We start from the raw sequence: 26,111 nt of genomic DNA, 5'->3' as shown, positions 1-26,111 counted from the left end.
GTAAGTATTGTTTTAGATAATAATGTTTAAAATATTAAAATTTTAAAATAAGTAACTAAGTAAAATGTAATGCAAGTAATCTCTATACAATAGTAGTTTTGTACATAGGTTAAAACATAAGAAAGTCATATAAATTACAGTGAATTTATTATTAAAGCATGCAAGTTTGCTAAGGCTTAACTAATTTTTATTGCATTGAATTAAAAAGGTAAGTGAAGACTTTAAGTTATCTATTTTAGCACAAGATTAAAAGCAATTATCTTTTTTGAGGAAATTAGATTTATTATAGCTTAATGAAACAGTATAATTAGTTTCCTTTTGTAAAACTTTTGTAAAACTATTTTAGAGTACAATAAAATTTATTACATTTTTTCTAATTGTTAAGGAAATAGTTTAAAAGACAATGAAATAAAGTCATAAGATTATAAAAGATTAAACTGAGTATAAAAGCAGCTAGCTTGAAGTGATATTCAGCATTTTTTAAAAAGTTTCTTGTTAGAGAGTTTGTATATGTAAAAGTTAGAATAAAAATAAGTACTAGATAGGTGTTTAAAATAAGAAATTAGTATTAAAGAAAAAATTTAATAGTAAAGAAATACAAAAAAAAAGATTCATTATCAAAGTTAAAACTTGATTTAATTCTGCTTAATTTTTTTTTTACATTGTTAATAAATCTATACTAGTTTGAAAATCAAAAGTTAAGATTTATTTGCCAGTCATATAGTTATTTCACAAAAATCAATTCTAAGTAAAAGTTGGTTTTTTGAAGTATGTCTTCTGAAGTTGATTTATAACTACTATGACTTTTATGTCTGGTTTTATAAATGTGGTAATATTTCAAAATTAATTATTAAAAAATTATCGAGTTTTGCTCGTTTAGAGTTTATAAAGTCTTGTTTGAGGGTTAAGATATTATTAAAAAGTATTAAAATTTTTAATACTTAAATCTATTTTAAGCGTATACTTGAGTTTTGTTATATAAAAGATAAAATTCTAGAAAAAAAAAACTTTTTCTTTGTTGTTTGTCCTAAAAGTTTTGATCATTTAAGTTAAGAATCGCGTTTTAAAACAAAAACCTATTTTTATATTCGTATGCAATTTTTACAATTGTTTGCACAAATCCCGGATTAATCAGTAGTAAAAGTTAACGATTTCAACAAATATTTACCCTTGTACCTCACAGTACCAATTTACACGAGTTTATAAACATTCAACATTCGAAAATCAGCTCCATTCGAAATTTGAAGCTGTGCAGGTTAAAGTGAATTTGAGAGAGTTGCAATTTGAGAGAATCGAAAATAGAAAAAAGCAAATTGTAAATTGAAGTCTGGTTTATATCATTAATTTTATTTCAGAAGCAGAATAAGCTAGAACTTAGAAGTCGGTTATTAAAATAAGATCAGCTTATTGTAAGGTAGCTTTTGAATAGGTTTGAGTAAAAGTTGAATTTGTTTTTGAATACTTTTTCCTTTTATCTTAATTATTTCCACTTTTCAAAGTGGTCTTGTATGTTGTCTGTCTTTTAACACTTTTTTTTAAAATCTTGAGTCGTGGTAAATGGGTTTATTGATAAAAGGAGTTTCGATTATATATTTTACTAGAAGTTAACGTTTTTTGTTTTTAATCTGTTGGTTGTTGTTAAGTTTATTCGCTGTCATATAATATTTTTCAAGCTGAGATTATTTGTTTTTAAAATTGGCAAGTCAAGAAATTCTTTGTATGCTTTTTGAATGTAAATTGAAATACTTCTAGTTAGCAAATTAGCTAACATTTGTTTAAAGTTTTGTTTTTCTTAGCACATAAATTCTAACTATTATTATTATATATTTATATTTGTACTTAAACCTAAATAAAAAGTAAATTTACAATTTTTCATAAAAAGTCGAGATTATTTTGATTTATTGTTTGTTTAGAGACTCATTTAAAGTTCAGTTTGCAATTTAAAAATTGTTTTTATACAAACAACATTTAATCATCATGTCATCTTATATTTCCTCGTTAAAATTCAATTAAATCTCAAGTTTGAATGTTTTAAAACAACAAGTATATAATTAGCATGCGAGAAACAAAAATTATAAATAAATTAACTTTTTGCCGAAAGTTTTAGAAAAGTTATTTATATCTTTCGATAAGCATAAAACAAAAGTTATAAGTTTGCTTATTTTGCACTTGGATAACTTTTAATAGAAATCCTCTTTTTATTAAAAAAACAAAAAAGTAATACTAATAAGAAAATACGTATCAAATTTCAAAGCAAAATATTTTCTTCCAAACAAAGCTTGCTATAAAGCGAAAACCTTCTAGAATTTCAAAGTTTAAATATAGACAGAGAAAATTTTTAAACAAAAAAAAAATTTAACATCGATTTTGATTGCTTTTTGATTTATCCGGTTTCACGTATGGGTGTGACGTCATAGAGAACTCTGATTTGAAAGAATGACACGTTGCATTCGAGATGTGTAGAGCGTAGAGTGTGTCTTGAAATTTTTATACTAATATAGTACAGTTGTTTATGTTAAAAAATATTTGCTAAATATATTAATATTCACACAATTTTATTGTAAAGTGTGACATTTATTCATTCAACTTTTTGTTGTGTATTTTAATTTAGTTTAAAAAAAGTATTATAAACGGTTTATCAAAAAATATTTAAAATTGCACCGATTATGTCATCTAGTTCATGTTATCATAAGTCCCGCTAGTCAGGGTTCTATTTAGCATTATAAAATGTGTTGGACTTACTCATAAATAACTATCAAGTTTATAGCTATATTAAACTGTATATAAAACGTTAATATTATAATTGAATATTTTCATCACTTATTCATCAACATGAATATCAATGATCTTCTTTAATTTCTATTAAAAAATATTAAATTTCAAATATCCAATTTTTAAAATGGAAATTCATAGAAATGTTGATAGATCCTTAACACTGGTTTACTAAGACAAATATTTTTTCATAGATAATTTAAATTAAAAATTGAAAAAATAATATTATATATGTTTTTATGATATTTTCGTGTAATTTTATACTTTTTGTTCCACGAAAAAAAATTTATAATATTTTATATTTGTAATCTTTTGGGAGTTAGTAATTTATTACTCGTATGTTCACATGGGAATATATTTGATTCGTTTTGTGTTTTTGTTTAAATTCAGAAATTTTTAAAATGTGCATTGAAAAATTTTTATTTCTAAAGTTTTACCTTTCGAACGGGAAGTATTGAATTTTGTTCTTCTGGTAATGTTTGGAAAATTTTAGCGTTATAAAGTTATATTAAAAGTTTATAAAACTTATTCTGTATGTTGTTTAAAGTTTTAAAACTTGTAAAAAAATTTCTAGGAACTAAACATTGAAAAAAAATTATGTTTAACCTTTCTTTTTCTGTTTCTTTAACTTGTATCATTTTTAGGTATAATTTCCGTTTTCCCTTTAATTAACTAGAAATGTAATTATAACTGAATTATCTTAATAACCCAAACATATGCTTTAATTAGAATTTAATGATAAGTAGAAATTCTGGTTTTGACTAGATGTTATATTTTATTTTAACTAAAAATTTAAAAATATTTATTAAATTCAATATTTTGAAAAATTCTTGAATTTAAGTTGCTTTAGTTGTTTTTGTTTTATTAAATTAGGTTTAATACTTCAAACATTAATGTTAAATAAGTTCAGATTATTTTTTGTGTTTGCTTGACCTTTGAAATACTTATTTAACTTTTGTGTTAATTTTTGTTTGTTGTTTTTTGTGCTAAAACACGTAGCAAAAATAATTTTCGTTTTAATTGTTGACAAAGAATTTCTTTCTGCTGTTGTGAAGTAATACTTGAATTTTTCATAAAACAATTCTTGTTTTCTTTTGTTTTGTTGAACAGCTTTTTCAAGGAATTTTTTGAACTATTTCCTTGAGTTCTTTCTTTTAATAACTTTTTCCGAGTACTTTTTAAACTAAATGTAAAAAATTCTACTTAAGTATTTTCCAACAAAGTTGATTTTAAAACCAGAAAATGTTCAAAAGAAAATTTTATTCATTTAGAAAAGATAAGTTAATAAAAATGTTTATTGTTAGCAACTTATAAACAAAAACATTTATTTTTGAAACTTTTAGTAGACACAGTAAAAGTCAGAGAAAAATATTTTACAAAATGCTTCAAAAAAAAAACGTTTACCTGAAATAAAATTTAATAATTAAAAATAAATTAGCAGAGTCGCTATGTGCAAAGCCCAATTATGTCTCGGTATGATGTCATAAGTATGTTAATTATGACGTCACAATGTGAGACTAATTGTTTTTTGCACGCAGTGATTCCATGTTACCACTTCACACTGTATTGTTACGTCATAAAAAATAATGTAAAAATTATTTGTGCATCTTTGAGGTTTGTAAGTTTGTTTTTATTTTATATTGTGTTTTACTAAACATATATTAAAAACAATTTCAGTCTAACATACTAAATAAGTAAATACAGAAAAAAAAGTTGTTGTATATTTTTTTATTAATATAGATAACTATGTTATACTAGTAACTTGATAGTTAAAGCAGAAAGTTTTCATTAAAGTTTTATGATGTTAAAATATTTTTCTTTAAATATTTATTTAAAGAAGTTTAATATAAAGTTGTCCAATATTAACACTACTTTGTGTATTAAAAAAACAAAGTTTAGCTTTAAAACAACATTGGTTTTTAGTAATAATAATAACCTTTTTAAAGTCAGCCATTACAATCAACCTATAAAAACTTTATTTTAAAAATCAACTTAACTTTATAAAAACTTCAACACACAAAGTTTTAGTAAAAATATTTAAACTTACAATATTTAATTTAGTTCTTAAATCTCTATATTTTTTCTTTTAAAGTTAGCAATATATCATATAAAATATCCTTATCCTGTCTTCAAAGTAGTTATAAAGTTAGTTTCAAAAATCCATAGTTTCTTGTTTAGTTTTTATATATTTTTTAGTTTCTTAATCCACTATTAAAATAACCATAGAGTTATTTTGAAAAACCCAGACTTTTTTGTTTAATTTTTATATAATGTATATTTTCTTAATCCCATATCAAAATGTTTAACATTTGCATACAACATTTGCTTTTATGACGTCATAACGGCATGTTGAAGGGTTGACATATGAATGCAACACGTATATGCATGGTACACTGAGTTAATAAGTAACTTTTTATCAGTCGTAATGTTTGAACTGATATCTTGTTGTACCCTGTGTAGAGTTGTACCATCAACTTATGAAATATTGACTTTGAAAACGTTTGTAAATCATTGAAAAATAACAGAAAAAAAACTTAAGTTGGTTTAAAGTTCAATATATAGTGCAATAAATATAAACTACTCTGTATTATAATGTTCCAGTTTTTAGATTCGAAAAAGTATATAAATCACTTTAAAAAGGGTTAAAAAAATTAATTAATGTTAAAACGTCGTAAGTTCCTAAATTTATCCGACGCTAGTTTAAGATGAAGAGAAACCTTTATTTTAAAACATTAAACTCAAAAAAATGTATACATCATAGAATAAAAACAAAATCTTCAACAATTAAATTTATCCTTTGGTAATTAAAATTTTGGACTGAATTATAAATAAGTTTTTTTTTAAGTCTTACAAGTAACTTGAAAAATAACAATCAAAAATTGTTATAACTGTTTTAATTTATAGTTAATTTCGAAATAACTCATATTGAAGCCGGGTCATTTATAAATACATACAGGAATATAGAATAAAATAATTTATAAACTAAATAATTTAAACTAAAAAAATCATGAAGTATAAAGTGCCATAAAGTAATTAATAGTTAATAAACAACTTTTTAAACTAAAACAAGGCAGCTGTAACTTGAAGTAAAGAGTAAGTTTAAAGTTTTTAGTGCATTTTAGAAAACCATACATATGCCCTATTACTTTGAAGTCGCTATAAAAACTTTAAAGTGTTCAAACCATTAATATTTAAAAAGGCCATTAATACTTACAGCTGTTAACTTTCCAAAAGATGAGAAGATAATTTAAGTTTTATGATGTTTTTAACTACCCAAAATTTCTTTGATGTTTTTATTCATTTTTGGTAGTTCAAATTTTCTTTTGAAATTTTGTATTCTTGTTGTTAAGCTCAACTTAAAATATTTTTAATAATTTGATAAAGCAAACAGCTATGATTTTATTAAAAACTTGTATAAAATAAGTTAACATTTTGTCCAGCTATATTAGTAAACAGGCTTTGTTGGCTTTTTTAAACAACCAAATAATAGTTTAAAAAGTAATTTACATAAGCAACGGTACAATTGAATAAAAAAAAATTAAAAATCAATATTCTATATTTTTATTACAAATATTTTATTAACTTATATTAGACCGACATCTTTTTAGAATGTATGTCGTATTGATTACTAAAGACAAAACTTTGATGTATGAAAATAAAATTTTTCTAAAAAAAAAAAACACTTTATATATTTGGTAGCCAAATATATTTCCAATAAGTAGTAGCAAAATAATATATTTATTTAGTTTGAGAAACAATATAGTGTCATACTTAATAAAAGTTGTATGTATATATCCTTTATTAAGTTAATACTCCAAAACATACCAAGAAAAATAATCTAATCAAAACGTATTTGTTTATAACACAAAGTAGTACCTACTTCCAATTATTAAAAAAATATATTTGATAAGATAAGATTTAACTTAATATATGATTTTTGTATATTCAATATAAAACATAATATATTGTATGAAATTAAACAATTTAACACTGTAAATAGTTACTAGCTTTTTTTTGTACAAGTACTTAAGTTTATAAATATCACTTTTACTATCTGTTTTTCGACTTTTGCATCTATTTATTATTGTATTAATTTTAACTTTTATAAGCTTCAAAAACTCTACCACAAAACAGAAAAATTATATTTATAGAACTAGTGGCAACTATTATGAGGACCAATTGTATAAGTGAAAATATTAAAGTTATTACATTTAATACTTATTATTTTTGGTTGCTTACTTTTTTATAAACAGAAAAACTGCATTTAGAAACTTAAAATTAAAAGCTTAGACCCGCCCATATTAAGTATTTATTACAAAAATTTAATATTTTATTTCACTAAAGCTGATTATTGTTAAGTTAGTTTGAAAATTTAAATTTTTTCAGTGGATTGGGTTATGTAGCTGGAAGCGGTATGGAGAAAATATTTGGTAGCTGGCACTGGGCTCTCAGGGTTTGTTTTTTAATATATATATGTATATATATATAAAATGATAAAACATATTTAGCACTGGGCATTAAGGGTTTGTTTTTGTATATATATATATATTATATAGCGTTATCTTTTTGTAGTAACATTATTAATGTATCACCTTTTTTTAAAATTTCATACAAAAAACGTTAGTTGTCACTTGACAGTCTTTGTTCAAATATGATAAGAACAAAAAAAAACATTTTGAATAAACAAAAAACTGTTTAAACAAAAAGAACAGTCTGTAAAAATACTATACAGCTTAAAATGATCTTTCTTGTTGAAAATGTAAAGTTTGTTTGTATACACTTAAGCTAAGTTTAAGGATTTTTTTGCATATCAATTTTAAAAAATCAGTTTTAAAGCTTATTTTGTCGGCTAATAATTATAATTTTCTTTTGTACAAATATTTAAGTTTCATGTTAAGTTCAATAACATGCTTTCTTATTATTTATACAATAAAGATTATAAAGTATTAAAATATAACTTCAAATGCAAGTTTTAATCTATGGAGGAACAGAAACATTACTTTCCATGTTTTTAAAGTATTAGTTTCTTTTTATTTGCAAAGTTTAAATGTGAACACTTTTTAGGAACTAAAGTTTGTATAAATTCCTATAAAAAAATTAAATGGATAATATTTAGTTTTACATATACAGTAACTAATGCTAAATATACATTATCTTTAAAAACAAATGTTTACAATTAGTTTGTTTCAAGGTATAAATTTATATTTTTTTAAGGTTTACACCGATATAAAGTTAATATTTTAGGAATTTAAAGTAGTTTCATTTCAAAGTTTTTTATATTTTAAACACTAAAGCACTAAAACTCAAAGTAAAGCTCTACAAAAATGCTGATGCAGCAAAATTCTCAATTTCAAATGAAGGTTTTTGATTGGTTTGTTCAGTCATGCGTTTCAATTGTCATCATAAGTTCTAACACTCACCTTTTATAATTAGAAAGCTTACTAATCGATTAAAAATTTTAACTAGAAGTATTTATGATTAAATATTTCAATATTAAAGACTAGTTCATGATCTTTTTTATTAAAATTTCTTATTCTATAACTTCCTTAATAAAACAAATAGACTTTTTAAACGTATTATAGGAAATATAATATAATACTTGTAAAATTAAGTTTTAGAAAGTTTATATGTAAAGCAATTTGTAATTTGGAATACATTATATTTACTTAATTTTTCCAAGAAAGTTAAAATGGTAAAGAATAAACGTAGTTTTAAACTTCGTAAACATTTATAGATTTATAATTGTTTATATTTTACAAACTCGATGTTCTCAAAACAAATTACAAATGAAAATAGTACTTTAAAAAATAATTAGTAATAAAGTTATAATAACAAGTTTTTCTAACGCTATTAATACCTCAAAAGTATTGTATGTATTCAGATTTATTTTTTCTCCTACTTCAAGTAATAGTATTATACAACTTTGCTATTCCCTAAAGATTAAATATCATTTATATTAAAACTTTTCTGCAGTTCTATTTAAACTGTATATGTTTTTAATATAATATCATTAAAAGTTTTCAGTGGTGTTACTGTATATGATTTCAATGTGCACAAAAATACACTCAGTAATAAGAAAATATTTTTTAATTGTATTATAATCAATCATATATATTTAAAAATATAGTTTTCTATTATTTTACCAATGATTTAAAATATTTTAGTATCTTTTTTTAGATAAAGGTATGTAAAAATTATTTAAACACTAGTTGTATAAAATATTTAAATATTTAAATTAAGTAGATTTTTGTGTGTACATTTTTACAAAAGTAATTACTAGGAAGTTAGTACTTTTATCAGTTACAATAAATTATCTTACAATATGTCAATTTAAATAGATAAAATACGTTTTATAAATACTAATATCTAGCAGATGGTAACAACATGTTTGATTTGTAGAATAAATTATAAAATAAATAGTATTTTAATTAAAAAAATAAGTTAGGTTGTTAAAGAACCTAATTGTTAAATATAAGGTGCTAATAATTTATTTATAATAACCTTAAAACTATTTAAATTAGTAGTAATTTTAGAAAAAAATTCCTATTTTTTTTACAACAAAACTTACTATTTATTGTCACATTTTTATCATTTAAAGATTAACGTTTATTAATAAAATAAATAGTACAGCTATGCCAAACTTCATTAAACTATTAGAAATTGTACGTCTTAAACGCGTTTTATAAGTTTGTACCAAGTTTTATAAGTTTGTTCGAAATTCAAATTTAGAATTATTTTATAATTTTTTAAGGGCATAGGGGGGTAGGGGGGTCCAACATAAAAAATAATTATTATTTATTTTAAAATATAATTAACAAATATATTGCGCTCTCTAACGATTAAATAGTTTAATATTTCTATTTATTTTATCTAATACACGTGTACTTTAGTTAATAGAACTAAGATTATAAAAACTCGTATTTTCAACATTTCAAGCTATCGTAAAAAATAAAGTGAGCAAGAAGTATTATGAAATTTATAATAAATAAATAGTTATTTATTGATAGTAATATTAGTATCTATTTGCAGTAATGTTAATTGGAGTGTTATCTTGAGCGAATCGTTTAAGTATATAAAATGAATGAGATTAATGTGTTAGCAAAGTTTACACCCTGAATAAAATTAGTTAATGTTTTTTTATTAAAATTTTCAACAAAAATTGAAAAACTGAAAAGCATACTTTCAAATGACAAAAAATTAAATGAAATATTTGTTATTTCCAACACTTGAAACCAGTCAAAGTAGTATTTTTATTAACATTACAAATAAAATACAGTTAAAACATAGAGTATAGTCCTGAGTAAATTTAAAAATGGTCATAAAGAATATTTGTAGTTATCTTAATTCTGATAACTTTAATGTTAGTTTAGTAATAATATTTAATTAAAAAAAAATATTAAAGTGAATACCAGTGATAGGTTATTCTTAAATATAGTAATCTTGATAATTTTAGTAAAGTAAAAATAATAATTAAATTACATATTTACAGTTAACACCAGTTATTGGAGTGCTTGTAGTTATATTGATGCTGGTAATATTACCAAACATACCACGAGGGGCAGCAGATACCGTAAACAATATTAATCGCGTTGATAATGAAGACAACAGGGCTGAAGGTTTCAAAGGATATTTGGAAGACCTGTCATATATTGCTAAAAAGTTTGTTGAATTTATTATTTACTAGTTCAGTATTCTTTATTTTTTTTAATAATTTATTAACTATTTTGTACTATTATTGATAATAATGTATTTTAATTATAACATGAAAAAAAAGTTATAGAAATACAAACCTACTAGTTAAAATTATAAAATCACTATAAACTAAATTCTATTCAACAACTATACATATTTTCCTGGTAAAACATACTTGTAAAACTAAATAAAAAACAATAATAAATTAAATTTTGTTTAACAAGTTTACTTTTTCTCCCAATAAAACATAAAACTAACTAAGTTACATGTCAACAGTAAAACATATTGTTAGTAACTGACATTCTGACATTCATGGCATTTATGGCTTAATAATAATAAAATATAACAATATATTTTACTAAATAACATAAATAAAATTTTTTAACAGTAAAACATACTGGCTGGTAACTGCTGGTCTGACGTTCATGGCGTTCATGGCTTAATAATAATAAAATATAACAATTTATTATATTAAGTATCACAAAGTTAAAAATTTTCAACAGTAAAACATACTGGCTGGTAACTGCTGGTCTGACTTTCATGGCATTCATGGCTGGTTCCATTAGTTTCTGGGGTCCGAAATACGTTGCTTACGCCCTTATTGTTGCTGATAAGTTGACCCCTTGCACAGGGAGTGCTTGTGAATATAGCAGGTTTGTTTTAATTAAATTTAATTTGTTTTGAAATTTATTTTTTATGCCATACAAATTAATATAGGTTATACTTTAATAATATTTTGCATTCGGAAATATTACATCTTTTTAGCACAAAAGTTTACATATTTTATTCTACTTAAATTGTTCAAATAATTGCAATTTAATTATTAATTTTTATTTATTTAGTATTGGATTCAAATTCGGAGTCATTCTGTGTTGTTCTGGAATCGGTGGAGTTATGATTGGATTGTTTGCTGCTAAAAAATATGGAAAAATTAGAAATGATTCAGACGCACTAATATGTGCCATTGGTAATTTATTATATTTAATTGTTTATTATTTATATAAAAAATATGGAAAAACAAGAAATGATTCAGACGCATTAATTTGTGCTACAGGTAATTTATTTTGTTTATTTGTTTATTATTTATATAAAAAATATGGAAAAATTAGAAATGATTCAGACGCATTGATTTGTGCTATTGGTAATTTATTATATTTCATTATAACTCATTAACGTTTATTTTAGAAAGTTTAGATTATTTTTAACTGTATTAAAAAATGTGAACAAAAAAAGAACAATTTTGACGCTCTTATTTGAGATACTGGTAAATCACTTATACTTGATGTTCAACAACTTTGTATTATCTATACACCCATTTATGACATCACAAGTAGTTTAGAAGTTAGCAAATGGTACAAAGACTTTTAATTCGGTATTTTATTTTACAAGGATAGTACAACTTCACCCCAAATCTTAACCAAAGATTTAAACCCTTCAGTAAACCCCAAAAAAAGTAACCCTTAAAACTAACTTATAAAATGACAAAAGTGACAACACTGTCCCTATTGTCACTAACAAGTCAGAAAAATATCTGAGTGTTGATAATTGTTATCTGATTTTAGTTTCTTTTATTCTGTTAATACAACTTGAATAGTTATTTATGCTTTTTTTAAACAATTTAAAATCAAAAATAAGTTCACTGTAGATTGTAAAAGATTTTTAATCCTCACTTATATTAAGTGGCCCTTTTTCGATATTTCTTTATTCAAAGGCATTGTAAAATGTAGTAATTAATTTACTTTAGTTAAAAGTCATTTTCAAACGAAGGATTTAAAATTAGAAATTTTTTCAACAGGACTTCTATTAAGCGGACCATTCTTGCTAGCGGGATTCGAACTCGCAACAATTGAAACAAATCTGGCCTGGTTGATGATATTCTTCGCTAATCTGACAGTTTGTTTCACTTGGACTCCATGCGCTGATATGACATTAGTCAGTTAACTTCTTTATATACAAATTATTTATTTTTCTATTATCTAAGTTAAATATATTTTTTAATGTTTTCAATGGACTTTCTTTAAATCTTAAACACAAAACTTTGAAATTATACTAAATACTTTATTGTAAAGATTTGTTTTTATTTACAAACAAATCTAATGTTATTGATCAATATTAGAATATTGAATTATATATAAATTTAACTTTTAATTAAAACTTATTTTACTTTTAAACTGCTGTAGTTTAGGTTACCTATATTGAACATATTTAAGGTTTCTTAAAGGATATAGAGTAGATTGAGAACTACTTTATCAAAATACACATATATTTCATCAAAAAAAAACGTATTACAAATAGAAGACTTACTGAGATTCATTTCAAATGTTAACATTATAAGTATTAATAAAAAACTTATATTACAGTATATTACCATGCCAAATAGAAGGTCAACAGCTAATTCATTGCAAATATTAATTATGCATTTATTTGGAGACGCTGGTAGCCCTTATCTTATTGGAGTTGTTAGTTTTATTTCGATTTTTACAAAAATATGCTTATATACAAAGTTTAATTTTGTACAATGATAGTTATAAAGATTAAAGAAAAATTTTTATTGTTTTTAAAAAATCTTTAATTTTTTTTAACTTGAGTCTCTTAAGTTTTGCTTTAGGTGCTAGATAATAATGTTCGAAAGAATTTATGGCAAATATATTTTTTTTAAACTAATATTGTATAAATACTATTAATATTGTTACATTCAAGTTTGTTATTACATAAATTTATTATAATTTTAATAACTAAACTGTTTTTATAACTTATGTGCAAAAAAAAATGTTTTGTATTTAACGCAGTTTAAGTTGTGTTCTATATTAGCTGTGGTTTAAACTAGATTAACTTATTATTTGGATTTATACATGGATCAATTAACTTTAAAGTTGGCTCAGACTATAATCTCTAACGAACTACTTTTATAGACTGTTTATTAAAAATAGAATATTTGATATGATATTGTCTGGTAAAGCTTTTATAATTTTCAATTATAGGATGAATTTATTTATTTTTGCTGTAGATAAGAAAAGTATCAACAATTTTTACTTAGATAAAATATATTATTATGTAAATTAAATACTCTACTTTTGTTCACAAGTTTTTAATACTTTTTATCAAGTTTTTTCTATACAAGACAAATTTAACTACATTGTATAATTATTTTTTTAAAAGGTTTTGTATTAGAAAAAACCAAAAACTTATTCTTTCTTCACAGATATCTAACTTACTTACTGATATTTGAATAATTTTAAGATTCTAATATTAAAAAAAATTGTACAGTAACCTTCCTTTATTGTACCAACATATGTTTTTGGGTTTTAACGAATCAACACACTTCAACTAGGTTTTTAATAGAAAGAAATACATATCTACATACATTTTAAAGTATTTCTTTCCATTAACAACACAGTTGAAGTGTGTTGATTCGTTGACACACAGAAACATATGTTGGTAGAATAAAGGAAGATTACTGTATAAATTGTTTTTATTTATACTCCAGTGAACTTGTTTCACTAGGATCTTTAGTTAGCAAACGATTAAATCTCTATTTTTAACAGTTTAACAGTTAAAAAAGTATATAATTAATATTTTTTTTCACAGATTTCAGATTACTTGCAGCACGGGAAAGCAGATACGTATGTGACGAAATTTCTTGCATTAAAATATGCATTTTATATGACTCCATTTGCAGTCGTCATCGGCGGATCAATGTTTTTGTTCTCATCACTCTTTGTTGGCAAGGACAGAAAAAAAGTTCAAGACGCTCTTAAAGGTTTGATTAGTTAAAATTAAATGTATTTGCATGAATTATAAATTATACTTGTAAGAATTTTGAAATTACAATAAACTTAAATAAATAAAAAGTATTTCTATTTTTTTTTAAACATCAAACAAGTCTTAGTGCATGATCATGATTTATTTAAAAAAGTGGTGACAGGTAGGTATGGTTAATATTTATTTTTAAAATATTTGTTTTATCTTATTCTCTGAATGGTATATGAATTGCATAAAAATCTTGAATTTAAAACTGTATAATAAGTTGCTAAGTGTTTTTTTTAGTTTGTAACTATTAAAAGTATTTAAAGTTTTAAAAAGTTTTTAATAAATTAATTTTCAATAAAATTGTAAGCAAGACATGTTAACTTTTTTTTAATTACTTCTAAATTTTAGATAGTAGCATGTTGTTATTTTATTAAATTTATTTATTTGTTTTTTGTAACCCAGTTATTTGTGCATTTATGTTTTTTTATTTGATTTGAATGAAAAGTTTGAATGATTTACAAACTTACAAAAAATTAATTAAGTTGATCATTAAAAAAATGCTTCACTTGCAAAATAAATTAGAGCAAAACTCACAAAGTAATATTAACACATGAAATTTTATTTTATAAGTATTAGCTAATAACTACTAATACTTTACATATGCTTAGACTTAGAGGTGCTATATATAGATTAGCTTTTTTATTGTAGATTTAGGCTGCTTTTAATATTGCTAATATTAAAACTAAAGTACATACCAATAAACAGCTGATTATTAAAAGTTAGAAGAAAGATAACTAAAAACGAAGTTTTACTACTATTTTTAACGGGAACGGGTCAAATATGCACGAAGACATTTTTACACGAAGCACTTTTGCACGAAGGGTCATTTTTTGCACGAGAGTAAATCAAAAATTGTTAAAGTATAAGAAAAAAAAGACAAGTTTATAAAAAACCAAAAAAGAAGAAAAATAAGTTACCGACCACGGATAGAGGCAATAGTGACAGTGAAAATGAAATAAATAAAATAATTAAATTTTTGTAGAAATAAAATAAAGTAAAAAATCTTCAACCCGTGCAAAAGTGTATTCGTGCAAAATTGACGCCGAGCTTAAGTTCTTTGTGCAAAAATGTCCCTTCGTGCATATTTGACAAAAACCCATTAGAAAAATGTAGCTAAGAAAAATCCAAGTCTCTTATTTTCACTAGGTTAAGAGTACGTTTTTAAGTTAAGAGTAAAATAATTTCACTTAAATAAACAGAAACCTTTTATTTAGCAACCTTACTTTTCAATAAAAGTTATTCAAAGGGTTTTAAGTTTAAGTTTGTAATCAATATTAATATCGATCTAAATTACAATAGAACTATACAGTAGTTGGTGAATGAAAATCATAACTACTTAATGAATACATTTCAGCTGTTAAAGAGCTTAAGATATTTAAAAACAAAAAAAAAAGTTTGAAATATTTATATGCTGACAAAAAAATATTAATATAAAGTTAGGTGAAATAAGTCATAGAATAAAGAAAGTATTAAGTTTCCTCAAAAATTAAAAGTTAAAAAATAGATGCACAAATAAACTGGGTTGGTTCATTTTAGAAAATTTTTTATACAAATTTAATTAATATAGGAAAATCAAACGATATTGACGGGAAAGAAATGAAAACTTACAAAGTTTGCGGGGAAGAAACATTATGCTAACTGTGACGTCATAATTAACTGTTAAACACTGCCATTTGACAATAAACAATAACCCATTTTTATTTATGCTGCTTAAATTATTCAATGCAGCTTTTTAATATAATGATGTAGCAGAAATTATTATTTTAAATTGCAAGTTTAAATATCTCAAACACCTGATACTAATATAAATAATTACCTCGTGAAGTTCTAATTTTTGATTTTTACATTTTTTGTCTGAAGTTTTTATCAATTCTTTCTTATTATGACGTCACATTTTAGAAAGAGCGGTGATAAAAGGTGATTTAGTTTTTGTGAAATATTTCAAATGATTTATATCCTAAGTTTATCGTATTTCTCAAGAAATGTAGAAAAATTTATAGTGGTGGCTCCAATATGTATTAAATTTAATTAACTATTACTCTATTTTTAATTATACATTACTAAAATAGTTTTAAAGTTTACTAAAGCATGTTATAAGTTTGTTTTATATATGATTCATTTGAAACTTTAACTTGTTTAATTATAATAATTAAAATATTTTACAGGCAAGACTCCCTCTAACGGAAGTTCTTCAAATTCTTCTGATATTGAACTGGCTTCGACTGCACAATTATTGAAAAATAATAAATAATTAAAATTTATTTATTCTTAAGTGATATCGTTGGATTTGTTGTGAATAAGTACCAAGTAATTGTCTGGTAAATTGTTGTTATATTAAAACGTTTTAATATTTATATTATTATTATGCTAACATATTTTATTTGTAATGTAACTAAAATATAAAATGGTTAAAAATTTATTTCATCAATATGAAAATTTAAGTAATTATGAAGTAGTTTTTTGATATTATCTACCTGAAATTGTTTTAACTTATTTGTTAATTTTTGTTTTTTGTAAATATATTTGTTTTATTATTTAAGTTTAACTTAAGCATAATATTTAAACTTTTAATGATATTTAAATAAAAGTAGTTCTATACAAAAATGCGTACTAATTTTTACCATGCAATACTTTAATAAGAACTATTTATATATTATAGTTTATTATATATATATATATTTGAAAATATTATATATTACCAGTAGTTTTTAAAAAAGTTTCGATTTAATTTAAAATAGCTTTTAAAACCACTGTGTTAAAATATGAAACAAGTATATTAGTTCAAATATAGTATTTTCTTTTTTAGCTTTTAAGTTTTTATAGACAATTTTTTTTACTTTTCATTTGTTTTAATGCATTAGTACTTAAAAAATGAAATTAATTAACTTTTATATTTTCTAGCAGTTACTTATGTCGAAAAGTCCAAAAAATATTTCTTATTTCTTATATATATTGAACTTTTTTATTACTTTTATTGTACATATTGTTCAAAAGTTGTCTGATTATAGTTAATTATGTTTTGTTATGGTTTTTATTTATTGTTTTTGTTTTAGTTTGTACAATACGTTAAGTTTTGTGTTAATTTGCAGGGTTGCCACTCTACCTGGAAACCTGGAAAAACCTGAAATTTTAATAATTTTCACATGTTCAGTAGTAAATTTTTGATTTGACTTAAAAAATCTATCATATAAATAATATTTTGTCATCATCATAGATTTTTTATTAAAACATATTTAAAGTGGTTTAACAGTATCTTTCCAATGTTTTTATACTATTTTACAGTTTTCTTACAATAAACTTAACTTTAAACTAAAGATGGAACCAAAAATGTATACTTTTACAAACCTGGAAGAGATTTAGAAAACCTGGAAAAATTTTTGAAAAAACGAGTGGCAACCCTGATTAATTTGTTACATATATATTTGTAAATAATTACTACCTCTATATGCAAGTATTCAATTCTAATTTACTGATTTTATTTATTGTTCCTGTTATAGTTAATAAATTGTTACCAATACTTCATTTTCTTTTATTAAAGTAATAAAAAAAAAGATTATACTAACATATGTTAGTTATGGTCGTAAAACTTTAAAGTTTTATTATAGTTAAAATTTAGTAGAAGTTAAATAGGCATAAATTTCTAACATCCAAGTTTGAAATAGTATTTGAATGAATTTTTAGTTATATTTATAGGAAATATATTTTTGTCAAATTTTAAACTTATATAGTATCAAATTAGAAAGAAAATAAATTAAAGTTTGATGGTTTTAGACAAAATTGAACTTGCTTAAAAGATTTGTTTTAACTATAATTATTTACTTAAACAAAAGTAAATAAGTCTAAAGATATAGATTAAATCTGTTATTACATTGCTTTAAGTTTTTGGTTCATTCAACTAAAATACTTTAGTTGTTGATTACATTAGTTTAAAGTAAAAAAAAAATAAACATTAGATTATACAGTAGTTTACAACTTTTTAACTACCAAATTAAAAAAATTCAATTAACTTTTTGAACTGAATATTAAAATGTTCACTTGCCACTTAGATAACTAAACATGTATTAGTAACATTTTAGTTAAAGTTAATAATATAAAAACATTCATTAATTTATGTTTTTGGTAAACAGTAAAATATACAAATTGTAAACTTTATAGATTTAATGAAAGCTATCTACGTTTTAATATGAATACATTAATAGTTAGTGTTGGTATAATTAATAGTGCTAAATAGGTACTAACACTTAACAAAATATTATTCTACGTTTTTGTATAAAAAGCTGACTATAACTTTAAACTACCAATTAACTTTGTAGAAGTTTCGAAAAAGAAACTTATCATAAATTATAAAAACCACATAAACTAAAAAAACATAACATAAAATGACAATTATCAGGTATAAAGTAATTATGAATACATTACTAAAACAATGAAAATAAGTGATGTAATCTATTGTTTTATCAGCAGTTAAGTAAAATATAACTAAACCAAACGAAGTTTTATTTTACAAAAGTTATTTAGAATTTTTATTACTCTTGTCGACTGTACCTGAAATGACATTTTGCTGAGTTTGTTAAGTAAGCTTTAAAAAAGTATCATTAATTTAATGAAAACAGTAAAGCTATTTGTGCTAAGATTTACTATCGGCTATCTAGTTTAACTTTTTGAATTTTAACTTTGTAGTATGTTATTTAAAAAAATGTTTCACACCAAATAAATTTTTTTTTAGAGTTGATAACGTGATTTTTAGATTAACAGTATAAAATATATCTACACTATAAACAAACTTCCAATTTAACTTTAAACATAAGGGAAAAATATACAAATAAATAAATTTTACTATCGTTTTTTAATGAAATTAATACTTTAAGTATTTTATCTTAAGTATTCCTTTATGTGGTTAATTAAATCGCTTAAGTTTTGGTTGTTTTATACTCTGCTTTATGTTGTTGTAGCTTTAGAAACAAAAAAAAAACTATTAAAATACTAGAAATAAGTTCACTTTATTTAGATCGTATATTAGTAATCAAAAAGATAATTTTTGTATACTTTATCATGTTAAAACCGTCTTGATTAGTTTTTACTAATCGATACTAATACTTTTTAAGATAAAATAGAAAAAATAACTTTTTTAAAGTGTACATACAAAGAAGTTTAGTAAAATCCTTCATTTAAGTCGAAAATAAATATTTGAATTCGTTATTATAAATTTTGTAACTATAGATAAATTATGTAACTTTAGATTTTATATAAACTATATTTCAAAAGGTAATTACCCAAAGTATTAATAATACGATGCTATAAAGATGTTTTATTCTACTTACAATTAACTGGTAAGGTTTATACGTATAAAAAAAGCTAGATAGACTACAAAAAAGTACTTGTTTAGAATTAGTTTTAGCTAACTAAAAAGAAATTATAATTTACTAAAGTAGTATAACTCTAAGTTATCTATTTATCCTTTAAATAAGTTTAGTTATGTTTTAATTTGCTTTTTTGAACAATGAAGTATTTATTAGAAATTTATAGGATATCATTAAAGTTTAAAAAAGTTAAAAAAACTAGAACATTTTTGATTTACTTTTGTTAACGTTATAAGGTAAATCTTTAAATTTTATAGTTTAATAATCAAAAATAAAAAAATAAAAGTTAACAATTTTGTATTCAATAGAGACAGTTGTTTTATTTAAGTAGAAAACAAACTAGAATATATATGCTTAAATTAAACTAATGTTTCTAAAGTTTTGAAACCGTAACACATAACACTCTTTTTTTTTTCTCTGTGGATTTTTCTCACTTAACTTTTAAAATAAAGGTTATATATATATAAATTTAACAGTTTCTTCTTATTTTCTGACAACTTATTGATAAAATACACCTTATGGATACCTTTTAAAGCCATGGTCTATACGCTATAAGGTCATACTTGAACAAAATTAGTAGTTATTGTTGTTGAAAAAGCAATTGCCATTTTTTTTTACAAACTTTAATTTTATAATTTTATTTTTAAGAAAGTTATGTTTTATATAATCATTACAAAGTATTAAATAACTCTTATAATCGAAACATTGATAAATAATAGTAGAAATGTTTCTATTACATTAAATTGTATTATTTTAGTGTAAATGTATTATGTATTAACAATATTTCTTAGGTTTATCTATGAGTATCATAAAGTTTTATGACTTAGTATTACAATTAACGAAATAAACTTACAACTTATCTATCTCAAACTTAAGCATTACTTTTGTAGTTGCAACTTAAAGAACATTTGAAAACAGTGTATAAAAATAAATAGTTATCTTCAAAATAAGTATGTATTGTAAACAAATTAAACTTAAAATTTAGAATGTTTTTTGACTTAATTTTTACTTGGTTTACCTACAAATGTTACATTCATAATTTATTTTTTTACAAAAAGTTTTGTTTAAACACTTTCATTCTAAAACTTCATTGAATTTAATTAGTTTCAGTTTAAAATTTTTATGTACTACTCCATATTTTTTTTAGTTACAGGAGTTCTTAAAATTGAATGTTCTTTTACATAAAAATATATTTTTGAAATTTTGGAGATAAATATTTTACACATTTTTAATATAAATATAAGTTCAAAACACTTTTAGATATTCTATTCCCATCGTCATTAATCTTTCAATGAAAAAATATTAATAAAACTTGATGAATTTCAAACAGAGTGAAATGAATAACATTTCTTTTTTATTTGACATTAAAACTATTTTCAAAAGTAATTAGTAGAACAGATATTTTTACAAATAGTATTTTGGCAAAACCATAAACAATTTTTTTTCAAGTTCACTAAATTTAGAAATAAATACAGTTAAAAAAATAATATATTTATTTAGAAATTTTTAAAAGCATGTTGTATCTATATAGATTATTTAAACTTTTTTCTTAGCTTCTTAATTTTATTCTTTAGTGCCGCTAATTTTAACAGCAATAATAATAATAATATTTAAAAAATATGTAAAAATAATGCAGCTCTTTTGTATATAAAATTACTGTAATGTAAACTTAAATAAAGTAGCAGTTTAAAGTATTAAAGTTTTATACTTGTATAAGCTTTCTTTTTTTTTTTGTTTTATTAAATTGATATTTCTTAGGCGTCTGTTACATAACTTTTTAAATAAACTATTTATAATAAAACAAGACTTAAAAAATTAAAAAAAATACTAATAATTTTATAATACTTTACTAGCACAAAGTACGTTTGTTTTAAAATAGTATGAATATTTATGGACATTTAGAAATTTTAATTTATGTTTTGTATGATACTCTATAAATCGGTTCTTTAAAAATTAAAATTTTAAAAAGAGCACTTAGATAAGTTAAATTAATATACATAAAACTTGTTATTATTGATATTTTTTGTCCTTATAGTTGGTTTTGAGTCATTAATGTTACACTAAAAGTTTAAAATCAGCGGTAGACTAAAAATTTTTTTTTAAGTAAACATTGAACATTAAAACTTAATAGTTATTGCTTAAAACTAAAAATAAAAGGAGCTTATGTTAGGAACTATATAATTACAAATCTATGCTAGTTATATAGAACTTTTTATTTAAAAACATTTTATACAAAGTTTTAAAACAATGTTTAAATTTCTAAACTCACTTTAGTTTTATAATGACAAAAAATACTTCAAGCTTTTTAAAAAATTTTTTACTAGATTGTATTAATAAAAAAAAAATCTTAAAAAGCCGATTATTTTGGAGCTCAATAAAATACTTTTAAGTTTCAATAAAATAAAATAGCTTAAAAACTGTATAACGTTTTTAAACAAAACTACCTCAGCATAATTTTATTCATGTAGTTTTAGTTTAATTCAGCTTTTAATTATACTAACCTCGAAGTAGTTTTAGCTTTCTTTAGTAAAAATCAATATTTTTATTATAAAATACATTCAATATACACATTGCTAGTATAAATCTTTTAAATAAATGCTTAATAATTATATTTATAAATTTTTATATAAAATTTGGTAACAAATTGCTGAATTATAACAATATAGAAATGAAATTTTACCAATATTTAGATTTACCAATACTTACTTTAAATTTATATTTAACAATTAATTATTTTTATAAAAAACTATAAACAATTTTTCTTTACAAGGTTAAATCAAAAACGATTAAAAGTTTTGTTGTTTTATTTTATATTTTGATAAATATAAAAATTAATTATTTTAAGTTTTACTATAACTACTCAGTTTTATATTAACACTGTTCCAAACAAATAAGTTCGTATTGTATGAGTCATTTTCTAGTCGTAAAGTTACGACTTTTAAAATTTAAGAACTTTGGTATGTATAAAAAACTAAATAACATTAAAATAACCAAATGTATATGAATTTAAAAATGTCTCAAGCGTTTGTTGGCAGGCGACTATTGCGTCAATAAGAGAATATGTTTTAGTTTTAATAAGAAAAGTTAGCTCTACAATTTAGTAGTGTTATCATAAACCAATGGTAAGCTGAACAGTGTTATTCAAGCCAAACAATTAAAAGCTTAAAAGTTGTTTTAGGTAATCAGATCTTTCAGATAATCAATTTTGTAATTTAGTAAAACAAATCGTTATTTAGTGTATAAATTACTTAAAACAAACTTTACTGAAGATATTGACCGTATAAAATAATAAACGAAAAAGTGTGTTTTATTAGATCGATACATACTAGTTTAAATATAAAAATTATAAAAATATAGTCTGAAAAATTTATTTTAAATGATTTAAAAGCTTATTAAAATGCTCAGTTATGTTTTATGTTTACGATTAAAAAATTTTTTGAGTTAAACTTTAACCTTTTTTTTACAAAGTTTATCACATTTAAACATTAAAGGTTGATAGAAATTATAAAACAAGTTATAAAATTAGTTAAAAAAACGGTAGTTTCTTGTAACATTCATACTTTATAATATAGATATTCACATTCTTATGAATGTATATATAATTTAAAACTATTAAACTAGTAACGCCCCAAATAACATTTAATTTATTTTTATCTACCAAGTACAAAAGCTAAGCTTAATTTAATAAAATGTTTGCTAGCCGTTAAACGAACGACTTTAAAAATTCATCAAGCATTATAAATGCGAATTTGAAATACAATGAAGTGTAGTTAGTTTATATATATATTAATAACAAGCTTTTGAGCGTTTGTTTGTAACGCATTAGACGCATGTAAGAGACTTTAAGCGCATAAACTTGAAATCAAAATAAAGTGCGTCAAAAATTTTATGGTTGATTTTATTAATGTAACATTACTTAAACTTATTTAGAATATTTACTTATTGTTGATTCTATTTCAAAATAAAACTTATACTTTTGCTTAGTTTCAAAAATGTTAATATTATCTAATAACAAAACTATTTTCTTTAGAAAAAATAAAGTATTTATAAGTGTTAATAGAAACTAAAATAATTGCTAAATAAAATAGCAAAAACTAAAACACTTAAATGATAGTTAAAATTAAATCTATTAATCAGATTTTAAAATGTAAAAGATTAATAAGACAATCTGTGCAATGTTTAGTTTTTGTATTGCTAAACTATTGAATTTTTTTTTTATCAAATTATTTTGTTGCGTATAATCATTATTAAAGTTTTTCTATGTTAATCAGCTCATAAAACTAGAAGAAACTTATAAACCAATGAAAAAATTTGGACATATTCTGCGTGGGAATGGGACTAAATTGCATGAAGACATTTTCACCAAGGGTCAAAATATATATATATATAAAAAGAAAAAAAAACAACTATGAAAAAAAAAACTAAAAGATGTATTAATAAAAAACCGAAAATAAAAACAAAGTTATTGATTAAGGTAATGATTAGGGGTAACAGTGATAGTAAAAAAAAATATTAAAAAATTCAAAAATAAAACAAATCAATTAAAAAGAAATATAAAATGTACTTACTGAGAGTGAGAGTTAGAAGTAACAGTGATAGTAAAAAAAAATTAGAAAGGAAAATATTCAACCCGTGCAAAAATGTCTCCGTGGAAAATTTTCAGCTCGTGCAAAAGTATTTTCGTGCAATTTTGTCCCCTAGTGCAATTTTGTACGTTCGTGCAAGTTTGACAGCTACCTATCTTATATAGCTGTAAGGTTAATAATTAAATTAAGACAATAAAACATAGTAGTAAGCGAAAATTATAAGTCAGTTCAATAAGCATGTATTTATACTTAATATCTATAAAGTTAAATACAGTATTTATTTAAATTTGGTATAAAGTAGTTTATATATTAAAGGCAAAGTAGAACAATATTTAAACTGTATAAAAATTGTTTTGTATAATTATTTAAATCAAACATACACACATACATGTGTACATACTTGTTAAACAATATGCCCATTATATATTTTGTATTACATATACCACAACAAACTTAAACTTACCTATAAAGTTTAAGAGTTTTACTTTACACAACGAGAGTTAGTTGAAAAACGAGAAGTTTATAAAAGTTAATTTTTCTAAAAGTAACGTTATTATTTAAACTTTTAGTGCAACATTTAAACTAGGTTTTGTTTATACGATGTTTATTATCAAATAACAAATAAAATTTACAAAACATAAACTTAAATGGTTTTAACTTAGCATCGCATCGCAGAATTTTGTTCCAAATTTTCAAACGTTTTACTAACAGTTCTCAATTAAGTAAAAATTAGTTAGTTTCTTACGTGTCTTAATAGTAATTATAATTTTAAAGATTATTTACATACTTTTTGATTATTTATATATTTTAAATGCTTCTTCGAGCCTTAAAAATATCTACAAATTTCAGTTTCATTATGATATCTAAAGATTTTTCAAAATGTTAATTTATAAGATAGGTTAAGCTTCTTAAAGTTCAACGTCTTTTTAATAACTACTCAATAAAAATTAAATCAATTTGATTCATTATTAAACCTGATAGTATGAAATTTTAATTAGCCGTTATATAAAATGACTTCAAATTTTTTGATGTTCACCACTGACAGAAGAGTTGAAGAAATAAAATTGCTTAAATATATATTCATACTAAATATTCGATCATTTGTTGTACTTTTGATTACGTCAGTAAAACTCAACATTAACTTATATTTAAACTTAAAATGCGACGAAAACTATAAAAAGCTCAACTGAGAAAATACTTTGTATGGGAATCAAGTATGCATGTAAAATTTACTACAATTGGTCGTTAAATTTGCTGTACTTTTCATGATTAAAGATAAGTTTATTGAACACAAAGCGTTTTTTTTTGAAAATTCATGTTTTGTTTTTAAATTTAAGTTTAAACTAATTGTTGTTTTCTTTAGTTAAAGTGAATTAAAAGAACAGTAATTTAAATATTTATTTAGATACATAATTTTCTTAAAATAAATCAAATATAAATCAAAATTTTACAATAATTTTGTATCGTAAACATTGAAAGTGTTTTTATATAAAAACGTTTAGTTTTTGATTTAAGATTATTATATCGTATGTTACTTCAAAATTGCGTATAATGATTTGAATTTCGTACTCTAGCAGAGATAATAACTTATTATAACACTTTCTTTATATAAATTTGATTAAATATTTAAAATACTTCTAATAATTTTACTAAAGTTTAAAAACAAAAGATGAATTATATAATAAGAAACAATTTTTGAATATTAAGAGATAAAACAATTGAATGATTGTTTAAAAACATCAACAAATTTGTGATACAAATATAAGTTTAAAACACTTTCAGGAGTTCTATTACCTTTTTAAATAAACTTTCAGTCGGAAAAGTTTTATTTATACTAGCTTTGATGAAACTTGATGAATTTCAAACATACTAAAACAAATGACTTATATTT

The 26,111-nt window shown here is 22.2% G+C and overlaps 2 protein-coding genes across 2 annotated transcripts in view; both read left to right on the top strand.

The window, feature by feature from the left end:
- Nucleotides 1–16,041, top strand: part of LOC145838048 (protein spinster homolog 1-like) — a 35,592-nt gene extending 19,551 nt beyond the window's left edge. Inside the window, exons 5-12 of the mRNA XM_082945576.1 lie at nucleotides 7,159–7,225; nucleotides 10,262–10,431; nucleotides 10,968–11,117; nucleotides 11,307–11,431; nucleotides 12,260–12,396; nucleotides 12,825–12,923; nucleotides 14,053–14,224; nucleotides 15,842–16,041. Of these exons, the coding sequence (XP_082801702.1) occupies nucleotides 7,159–7,225; nucleotides 10,262–10,431; nucleotides 10,968–11,117; nucleotides 11,307–11,431; nucleotides 12,260–12,396; nucleotides 12,825–12,923; nucleotides 14,053–14,224; nucleotides 15,842–15,912 (991 nt within the window). The 3' untranslated portion in view covers nucleotides 15,913–16,041. The remainder of the gene's footprint in view (nucleotides 1–7,158; nucleotides 7,226–10,261; nucleotides 10,432–10,967; nucleotides 11,118–11,306; nucleotides 11,432–12,259; nucleotides 12,397–12,824; nucleotides 12,924–14,052; nucleotides 14,225–15,841) is intronic.
- Nucleotides 16,042–16,156: 115 nt separating this feature from the next.
- Nucleotides 16,157–26,111, top strand: part of LOC145838047 (protein spinster homolog 1-like) — a 42,051-nt gene continuing 32,096 nt past the window's right edge. The window contains exon 1 of the mRNA XM_082945575.1: nucleotides 16,157–16,191. Coding sequence (XP_082801701.1) covers nucleotides 16,157–16,191 — 35 coding nt within the window. The remainder of the gene's footprint in view (nucleotides 16,192–26,111) is intronic.

Source organism: Thalia democratica, chromosome 6 (genome assembly GCF_965202585.1).
Source record: "Thalia democratica chromosome 6, ktThaDemo2.hap1.1, whole genome shotgun sequence".
In the NCBI taxonomy this organism is placed as follows: domain Eukaryota; kingdom Metazoa; phylum Chordata; class Thaliacea; order Salpida; family Salpidae; genus Thalia; species Thalia democratica.
The sequence above is the reverse complement of the archived record's forward strand: the minus strand, read 5'-3'. Positions and strand labels throughout refer to the sequence as shown.